Consider the following 9,650-nt stretch of genomic DNA (forward strand, 5'->3'; position numbering starts at 1 on the left):
CGATTGGAACTTGCCCTGAAGAAAGAAACAGCCAGAGAGTCCCGACTAGCAGAGACCCATCCCAGAAAATGCACTGGATCAATCGTGGCATTCAGCTTCATGAAATTGAGGACGAGCCCATCACGTCCACTGCGATATGGCCACAGGTGTCAACTGTCGAGTTTCAACTAATTAAACTGCACTAATACAGAAGATGGTGACACGATGAAACTGAGACAAAAACAAACAAACAAAGCCTCTAAAACCAGAGAGTAGTGATTGAAAGTGGCGGCCATCAAGGATTCCATTTCCTTACTCTACCTCCTGCTCTAAAGAGCGGCTGATTCAAAAACGTTGTCAAATTAAGAAATGTATTCAACACATGGCCAATGTTGTACACAAGTGATGTTTCATATCAAAACAATTTTCATTTTGATTGTTTTATAGATGATGGCCTTTGCGAACATGGGCCAAACTAGGTGGCCTTGACAATAGTACTTAAGGCATTTCCCAAGAGAATTCAGAAATTTAATTGAGATGAGCCAGTTGCTATTTGCTTGCTTGAGTTAATATTTATTTAAAAAATTTCCAAGCGGTACGCATTGGTACATTAAATAACGCATGGCTTGAAGTAACTAGTTCGAATATGGATAGGCGTCAGGAACTGAATTCAAACAAATTTATCAAATTAGCCAGTATTCAAATTTTAATAGGGCAATAATCTGTATAATACAGTCAATAATGATGGCATCACTTGTTCGAGTGACGCGGGATAAGAAGGAACTTGACGCCTGGCAGCAGCTCAGCAGAGTCACCACCGCAAAGAAGATGATTTTTGGATATCATTCATCATTGGATATCATGTCAACCGTGGCTTATTGAAGGGCGGTCACGCTACTTCCTTCTGGAACCCCACCCGCTGGAAAATTTAAAAAACAAAAAAAAAAAAAAAAAAACAATAAAAATACACGCGTTATAGGAGTTTGGGATTTTTCTTTACCAGTTGTACCCCATCCCAAAGTAACAGCATGTTGGTCGGTAAAAGCATGCTAAATCAATAAAGTGATATTTAACAATATTAATACCTTGATTCTTGCAAGGTTGTGCTGTTTCCAACTTGAACGAGATGTCTGATTTACTTTTTGCATCAGTGCCTGTTTTTTTATTGCGGATTAGAGGACGCTCACGAAGATCCGCCCTGCACAGCATCTGAATAAAACTGCGATAAATTGGGCGCCATAATGTCCTTTGAATTGCAATAAGTCAAAATGGATTAAATGAAATAAATCCTATTCGCAATGCAAATCAAGCTGTTGGTCTTTTCTACTCTTCATCTGGATGATCGATGAGGACCTCGCTCTCTTGCTGTCACAAGCTGGTTTTCCATCTTAATGCAAAATAAATAAATAAATCGTACGATCCATCAGTCATCGATCATTTTGACTATGTGATGCCATTTGATGAGCCTTTTAAGTTTATTTGAATAATTTAATTATCCAAGAACGGCCAGGCCTTCCTGATGGCATTGCTTAATTCCGCCAAGGACCCTTTTGATATGATCAATGTTCGATTAAGGTGTCCAGGGAATTCGATCGGTCGGCACACGTTTTGTATCTTGTATGGGTAGATTCTCACCAGAATTATTCAACGAGACACCTGCAGGAGCAATGCGATTGGGATATCCGCAAAAATAATACCATCAATTTGTAGAACGATTTTTTCGTAGACGTTCTCGCTTTGAAAGTGGACTTTTTATTCAATCAACTTGCTAAACAACCTCTCAGCATCTGCTTAAAAACAAAAATCATTATATCATTTGATTTTGTGAGTTTCCAATTGAATAAGAATAAAACTGACTCGGCCTGAACATTAACTACGCAATTTTTAAAAACGTATAATGCTGGACCTGGTTTCATGCCCGTCCTACATAATAGTAGCTACTATAATTTGTTAGGACGAAAGCTCCCAAAAAATTTTCCGCAATAACTTTCTCATTCGATCTTACGGCATCCGTTAACGCTTAAAATGATTAACTTCAAATTTAATATGGGCTCTGATGAAAAGGACAAATAATGAAAAAACCATTGTTTATTATTACAACAAACGCGCTTAATCAACCGCCAAACATAAAACGGGAAGAAACAAAAAATGTCAAATGAAAACCAGTTTAATATTGGCCGAAGAAAAGTACGTGTAAGCCAGACAGCCAATTTTTTGCTCGAGAAACTATATAGAAAAGCTTCGGAAAAGTTTTCGTTTCCTTATTGTAGGTTTATTCAGTGCTCTTTGCCGTTCTCCGTTCTTGGTACCCCTCCCCTCCTCCTCCGACAACAGTACTACGTGATGTCGCCAAAGAATCAAAACAACCCCAAACTCAATGGTGGATATTTGTATATTGCTGTCTATACTTAATGTTGTCGCTCTTTTAATCAGACTTGGCACTGGTCCAGTGAGATCGCCCAAACGAAATAATTACTTGTTACTATGCACTTGGGTTCTCGCCAACCTTCAAATGTTATTGCACTCGCATCATTGTCTCGCGCTGTCCCCCCATAACTGGCGATAATGATATTCTACATGAGAAATCTTTTTGAAAATTGATTTCTGACTGGGAATGAATTCTCTTTTGGCAACATCAGTCCGATTGCAAACTTGTTTGTTGTATAGTTAATAGCGGTGGCTAGTTGACGCTGTCCTTTCAATGCCACTGCCGAGTTCACGTTGCCATATTTGACGGTTGGGCACCGTCAACAATGAGAACACCCGAGTTGCTGCAAGGAGGAGAATTGCGAGCTGGAATATACTCCAATAAGAGATTGCCCGATAAATTCAAACCTGAACAAGTGAACAGGGATAGTTTACCTTGAACGCGAACTGGAAAGAATCATTCACATTTCCTGGTTCGTCCAGTCAACAGCTTGGTTTTGTAGTCAGTCACGTACAACAATCGGTCAGTAATCAGTTAGTCACAAGTCAAATATACTGTTATCAATTAAACTCTAAAAAAATAAATTGAGAAATACATACGATAATGTCACTGTCGATTCATCTCCGAATTCAACCAGATCTTTTGATGAGTGAAATTAAAAGAGACAGATTCTCTTGTTTATGATGATAAATATATGTAATAAATATGATTAATAATATCAGGAATAAAAAAGAAGTCAATTTTGGCATATTGGCAATTTTATCCATCGTTTGGTTAAATTTGGCTCAAATGCTCAGATCAAAATAATTATTTAGCTTGAATTCTTCATTTTAAAAAAATCTATTTAAATGTATAGCTCATTTTAATATTTAAATTGCGAGTGTCTTTTTGATGAGTTGAATTACGATTTGTGCAATTCGAACGAATTTGATCGCGATGGAAATTAAAATAGGCGCAACTGAGATAAGCCATAATAAATATCATAATATCAGCAAAACACGACTGAATTTGTTCTCTTGAAATCCATTCACACCACACACAACAAAGACCCATTAGAAAATAAAAAATAGCACAGGCAAAAAGTGTGTGGTTAATAAAGTAGTAAAGGACATCACCAGGATGAAAACTGACAAGAGATCGTATTGTAGAGGAACAATGCTGCCGAGCTAGTCCGCGATCTCCAACAAGAAGAAATGCATTTAGAGCAAGAACAAGTTTACAGCAACCAGCCAGAGAGCGAGACCTCAATCACCTTCGAATTATAAGAGTGTATAATAGAAGGAAAAGCAACTTGATTTACAAGTTGGACGTGGCGGAAGGTCGAGATCGAATAATCGCAACCGAACATCGGGAACGCGTACTGAGAGTTGAACAACCGCTGCCCAGACGGACCGACTAGAGACCTCACCCTACTACCTGTCCTGCGTCACACCGCAAGTAAGCAGCAACTTCGCTATTGTTGCTTTTAATTCATTTCAAAAGGGCGGTGGCTCAATTATGCTCAAATATGAACGAGGGAGGTGCTTCTTGAGCGTCCGCAATCGCCCAATAAAAGGGAAGCCCAGCTCAGAAGTCAATCACAAGCTTCTTCGGCGCTGAAACAACACAATCATCTGCAAGAACCAAGGTAATTATTCTATCTAGCTTATTAAGTTAATTTCTTTAGTTATAGGGCGTAAAATTGGAAATTCAAATTCAAAATGTAACTCAATTCCTTTTAAATGTTAAAAAAAATTGATTAAGAAATCCTGCAACAATTAAATCTAATCTGATATGTATCATAGGAGAATGATGGGTCAACAAAAATATTTGTCAAAAATCATCTTCTTCTTTGTGGTGGTGACTCTACTGAGCTGCTGCAACCCTGTCGCCAGTTTCTTCCTTCCCAAAGTCACTCGCACCAATGACGCCGTCATCATCGATTGTAAGTCAAATGAATTCCCATTTTTAAAACAATTCAAATATTCGCTAAATGTGATGATGATTTTGAATTTCAGTTGAGGGCTCGGGTTACGCTGGTCCCATCCAAAAGAAGAACGTCTACGAAGAAATTGCCAATCCAGCCTTGGCTCCTCCTCAGCCATTTTTCCATCCTTACGCCATGATGTTCCAGAAACAACAGCAGCAGCAGCACCCGATGATTTACTACGGTTGGCCTTACTTTTTCAGCCAGCCCAGTCCTAATGTTCGTGCAGCAGCTCCTGCTCTTCCGGCATCCACCAGACAGGATGCCGAAGAAGAAGAGGTAGACGAGAATGGCGTCAAACAAGCGCCGGTAACAAATGCGACTTGCGGCCGTGGACCCATGAGATTCCCTGGAGATCACCACCACCACCACGACCGTACCGCCATTAGCGAAAGGATCGCTGGCGGAGAAGATGCCAAAAAGAATGCCTGGAAGTTCGTGGTGAGTTAATTAACCATTTCACTTTCCGTTACGCCATGGTCTATTACACTCTATAGACTATATTATATAATCATTTGATATTAGGTCAACTTGAAAAATAGCGCGGGTACCTACTTTTGCTCCGGAACTTTGATTAGCGACTCTAAAGTTCTACTGGCGGCCCAGTGTCTTGAACAGTAATCGAATTTCAAATTCTTTCTATTTCGTTGCACATCAGTCAAACTAATTATTCCTTTTTGGGTCTTATAAGATTGTCTTTGTTGGACATGTCGGGCGTGACCGTCTTGATTGGGCAGACGAGCCTGACAAGCGTCCAAATGACGAGGAGGATCAACAAAGTCGTCCTGCACAGCCAATACAATGCTGCCAACTACGTAAGTCTATCACTTTTTCGGTCAATTTCGATACGACTCATCCAAATTTGCAAATTTGAATTAGGCCAACGATATCGCCATCTTGACACTGGACTCGCCCGTCATCGTTTCCAGGAGTGTTTCACCTGTTTGTTTGCCACCGGCAAGCGCCGACTCGGATCAATACGCCGACAAACGTGCCATTCTGTTGGGATGGGGATCGTCTGGTAAGATTATCAACCAAAGATTGCCTTGTTATTCTTCTTTTCGATTCAATGATGCAACATGCAAGCTTCAATCTTTCCCAAAATTCAACATTTCAGCTGTGACAGCACCAAACAGCGCTCTTCAACAAGGCAAGGTTGACATGTTGCCCACCGCCGAGTGCAAGTCGGACGCGGACATTGGGCGATTCGTTACAGATTCAAACATCTGCGTTAGTCCCACTGACGAAGTATACAGTTGCATCGTAAGTCAATTCTTCATCAGTCCGTCTCGTATAACAATGAATCGGGTTCACTTTTAAAAAATCTAAACTCAATGGTATATTTTACAGGGTGATGTCGGCGGTCCAGTTGTTATCTTAACGGGGCGAGGAACTTGGACTCAAATCGGAATCAACAGCTACACCAAAGGTAAAATCATTCTTTTTGGAATCAATTCGTCAAATCATTTCGTTATTTGACGGAACCTTATTTTTGAATCCCCCCCCCCCCCTGACAGATTGCGGAACTGTTGGCCTTAAGACAAGAGTGTCAGCATACAGGGCCTGGATTGATTTGTACATGCAGTAAAAAACAAACAAATCGCCAAGAATTTAACGACGACGACCAACGCGAAACGACAATTGATTATGCAATCCGTACTCTTCTTCTTTTTAATTTGAAAATAACTTGATGACTGAGCTGACTGATATTAATTATTGCAAGTCATGCTATTTAATGCCCCCGTAATATTAAGAAAAATTCTGAATACACATTAGTCTTTGCAAGCAAATACCGGCCCACTGTCTGTCTATCTTCAAAAGAAAATTTCACAATTACAAGTATAATTACATTTCCATTTGAATTTCTGAAAACAGCCGGGAAGAAATTAAGCAGAAGACTGTCGTTGACTAAATTCTTTTCCGTCATCAGATAATTGAACTTTCGTGGCAACGGCCGATTGAAAAGGGGGAGTTTGAGTTAAACGATTCGCCATTTGGCTCGTATATATACCGTGCAGAATATAACTCGCGAAAAAGTCATAAAAATATTCAAAGAGCAAATAAGAAGGGGCCGTTTTTCAAATTGAAATAAAATAAAACAAATCGATAAAAAAAAAACGTAAACTGATGGACCACACACACGCGCGTGACCCGAGAGTCTTGTATAGAAAGGCGCCCCCCTCTCCCCCCAGTCGTTAACCAGAGACTCGAGGATCTTTCGAGAACATGTCGTAAAAGTCAACACGCATTAGCTATAAACATATTATGATCCGCTTCCAGGAAATGCATTTACAATGGCTCGTTGCTGGGTTTTCGGTGGATTCGCAACAGCGCTAAACTGGGAATCGATTAATTTTGTAGAATTTAATTTCTGATATTCTTAATGCACTACAACTGATGCTTCCTTTTTTGCAACAGAGATTAACTCGTTTGTTACACAACAAAGAAAAACAAAAAACGAAATGTAAACATCATCCGCTGGATTGATTTTTAATCACTCCGGCCGAGTCACGTAACAACAACCCAAAATAATCCGATCACGGAAATAACAAGGAAACTTGCATAACTTCTTCCTATAGAAAATCCTTCCTAAATAAATGTCAAAAGTAGTCATTCGGGAACCAAAACAATCCAACCCACCCATTATTCTACGCCCGTTAATCGGCCCCTTCTCCCATAAACAGCGAACCGATCGATAAAATAAACGACACCAATAATAAGCAACAAATAAAAATACTGATTAGAATACCCAAATTACGACAGGATTCCAATCCTGATATCAAATAAAACAACAAAGTAAATTACCGAAATCGTTTGTTTTTTCTTTCCCGAATGATTAAAGTTAAAACTGACCATCAGTTTAGTTTTAGAGTATATAGTAGGTCAGCGGTCACCCCCTAGAACTGTTTGTCGTATACCGAGCGAGAGAGAGGTTTCCGTGTCGTGTGTCACTCCATGGACGTCCAAGTTTTCGGCAACGTAAATCATCGATCCAACGAACAGCGCGGGAGCGGGATATGGTCATAAAGTTTTACAACAAAACTTTCGATACCAGGTGATGAATTGACTGTGGTGGAGGACTGGGGGGGAGGGAGGTGCATCAAAGGGGGAGAAAAAATACTGAAAAAAGCCAAGAAGCAGTGGCTGTTGCCACAGAAGAATAGACTCGAACACGACGCCAGACTGGCAACAACCAACGTTCTAGCCGCTTCCAACTCGATTGCACATCCATACCCCGTGAAACTGGGGACAACTTTGATCCGTCAGCCCCAAAGTGAATTGTGTATCCCCTACATTCCCCCCCTCTTTCCCGTCTAAGCTCGTCAGTGTTCGTATCGACGTGTCCAGGTAAAGTGTGCACGGGTGTTCGGCAATCGTCATCCCAGAAAGGATATTTTTTTCCCCATTCGTGATTGCGCATTTCCACGCCAAATAATGGCACATCACTTGTCCGCCATCGTCCGTTTGTGTGGGCTGTTTTGGCTTTGCTCGACGGCCAGCGGTCTGTCCTTTGAAGAATCAGTGCAACAACTGTCGAAAAATTACGTGAGAAAACGCCCATTTCCATTTTTCAAAAATTGTCAATTTCCCGCTAAATTTGTTTTTAAAACATCAATCTCAGGTGGAAATCAAAGAAGTTTTGGAAGCCAAAGTCGTCCGTCTAGAGTCGAAAGTGAGCGGATTGGAATCGAAAATCCAGCAGCAGAATTCGCTGATCGCTACGCTGCAAAAGGAATGGCAAAGCGAAGAGATGGACATGAAGTTGCACGGTATGTATAACAGCACGCCAAACGTTTTTCACGCCTTCCATCATTGCCATTTAGATTACGCAATAAACATTTGGCGAATAGTTAACGCACACAACTTTTTCGCTCTTTCTGCAGAAACCAAGGCCATCGTCGAGGATTTATCGATCAAATTAAACGGTAAGCTGATGCACAATCAAGTAATCAAATGTTGGATCAGATTTAATTTGATTTGAATTAAAGAGAGAACGGGCGCCATGGTGGAAATTGGGAAAATGCCGTCGTCGTGCTCGGACCTCCAGCGGATGGGACATAAACTCAGCGGACTCTATTCGGTGATCGGCACCCGAACGGTGGAAATGGTTTACTGCAATTTTTACCCCAATGGCAAAGGTATAATAACAACCAACAACCGCTGATATTTAATTCTATCAACTAATATGCGCTTAATTGTTCATAGAAATGCAAAAGTGGATCGGGTTCGCCGACGTCAAATCATCGCCCACCTATTTCTACGTGTCGAGAAGTAACCCGTTCACCGAGACCAACACGCCCATCACGTTCGACGTGGAGCAGCTCAACGTCGGCCGGGCCATGAACCTGCAGACGGGCAAATTCGTGGCGGCCAGGGCCGGCAAGTACAGTTTCTCCGTTTCGGGCGTGGCATATTTCCCTTACACGCCGCTGACTCCCGGCCTGTACAACGAAACTCCCGTTCTGGCCTCCTTCCGCTTTCAAATCAGTTTGATCAAAAACGGAAACTGGATCGGCTCCGGCTACTCGCACACGACCAACACGGGCGGCACGTTCGAAACCTTCTCACTCGACTCGACCCTCAGTTTGATTAAAGGCGACCAGGTCTGGGTGGAGATCTCGGAAATGTCCGACAAGGTCCTGCTGTACGGGCGCCGCTTCACCCACTTTACCGGCGTCTTCCTAGAGGAGGAATTCTCCCAGTAGCCCGTCGTCGTCGTCGTCATCCACCACACATCTCAATTCTAATAATTACCTTTAAAGCTTATTGTTCGCGTAGGTTATAATCAACTGTAAAATTTCGGTCACACTATGCAATGATCTCAATGTATACGCGCGCTTGAATGATTTCAATACAACTTTTGGTCCGTTCATCAAACTGTTGTGTGTTCGGCCCTTGTCGAATTGCAGCCAAAAGGATCGCATAGACAACAACACGGAATGATTTGGGTGCATTTCCTGTGTGTCGATTGTTTCTTATTGCGCAATCGTGAATACGCATGCAAAACAAAAGGGGGGGGGGATCAGGTATAAAAAAAGCGGATAAAGAAACAGAAGCGGGGCAATGCGGATGGTTATGCGAAAACTTCCAGTCGAAGAAAAACGCAATTACGCAAAGTGATTACAAGATGACGCAACGTAAAAGCCGGGGAAGAGTATAAATAGACAATGAGAATGACGCAATGCCAAAGGCATGACTAAGCTAACTTTGCCATTACAACTGGAAATGACGGTAAGAAAAAGAAAACTTTTTAATTACTTGATTGATTTGTAACAT

The 9,650-nt window shown here is 41.4% G+C and overlaps 2 protein-coding genes and 1 long non-coding RNA gene across 3 annotated transcripts; 2 read left to right on the forward strand and 1 right to left on the reverse strand.

Annotated features, from left to right (window-relative positions):
• Nucleotides 1-531: 531 nt before the first annotated feature.
• On the reverse strand, nt 532-819 carry LOC124338437. Its single transcript, XR_006917836.1, has 2 exons — nt 713-819; nt 532-643 (listed from the first exon to the last, which is right to left on the reverse strand). It is a non-coding gene; the product is annotated as an uncharacterized LOC124338437 (long non-coding RNA).
• Nucleotides 820-3,918: 3,099 nt separating this feature from the next.
• LOC124338328 (chymotrypsinogen A-like) lies at nt 3,919-5,967 on the forward strand. Its single transcript, XM_046792470.1, has 9 exons — nt 3,919-4,034; nt 4,192-4,331; nt 4,405-4,814; nt 4,899-4,990; nt 5,065-5,188; nt 5,253-5,394; nt 5,491-5,636; nt 5,724-5,802; nt 5,891-5,967. Exons 2-9 carry the CDS (start codon nt 4,196-4,198, stop codon nt 5,959-5,961), a joined length of 1,200 nt encoding a protein of 399 aa, XP_046648426.1. The 5' UTR covers nt 3,919-4,034; nt 4,192-4,195; the 3' UTR covers nt 5,962-5,967.
• A 150-nt stretch (nt 5,968-6,117) lies between these two features.
• Nucleotides 6,118-9,079, forward strand: LOC124337771. Its single transcript, XM_046791794.1, has 5 exons — nt 6,118-7,919; nt 7,996-8,143; nt 8,258-8,299; nt 8,363-8,512; nt 8,580-9,079. Exons 1-5 carry the CDS (start codon nt 7,809-7,811, stop codon nt 9,077-9,079), a joined length of 951 nt encoding a protein of 316 aa, XP_046647750.1. The 5' UTR covers nt 6,118-7,808.
• Nucleotides 9,080-9,650: the final 571 nt, after the last annotated feature.

The sequence above is a fragment of the Daphnia pulicaria genome, chromosome 4 (assembly GCF_021234035.1).
Source record: "Daphnia pulicaria isolate SC F1-1A chromosome 4, SC_F0-13Bv2, whole genome shotgun sequence".
Lineage (NCBI taxonomy): Eukaryota > Metazoa > Arthropoda > Branchiopoda > Diplostraca > Daphniidae > Daphnia > Daphnia pulicaria.

What these genes read in the sequence shown, in the direction of transcription:
- LOC124338328 (XM_046792470.1), top strand. Translation starts at nt 4,196, where the DNA reads ATGATGGGTCAACAAAAATATTTGTCAAAAATCATCTTCTTCTTTGTG. An exon ending in AATACAATGCTGCCAACTAC is followed by an intron (nt 5,189 to 5,252) that starts GTAAGTCTATCA and finishes AATTTGAATTAG; the next exon opens with GCCAACGATATCGCCATCTT. An exon ending in ACGAAGTATACAGTTGCATC is followed by an intron (nt 5,637 to 5,723) that starts GTAAGTCAATTC and finishes TATATTTTACAG; the next exon opens with GGTGATGTCGGCGGTCCAGT.
- LOC124337771 (XM_046791794.1), top strand. Translation starts at nt 7,809, where the DNA reads ATGGCACATCACTTGTCCGCCATCGTCCGTTTGTGTGGGCTGTTTTGG. An exon ending in GATGGACATGAAGTTGCACG is followed by an intron (nt 8,144 to 8,257) that starts GTATGTATAACA and finishes CTCTTTCTGCAG; the next exon opens with AAACCAAGGCCATCGTCGAG. An exon ending in TTTTTACCCCAATGGCAAAG is followed by an intron (nt 8,513 to 8,579) that starts GTATAATAACAA and finishes AATTGTTCATAG; the next exon opens with AAATGCAAAAGTGGATCGGG.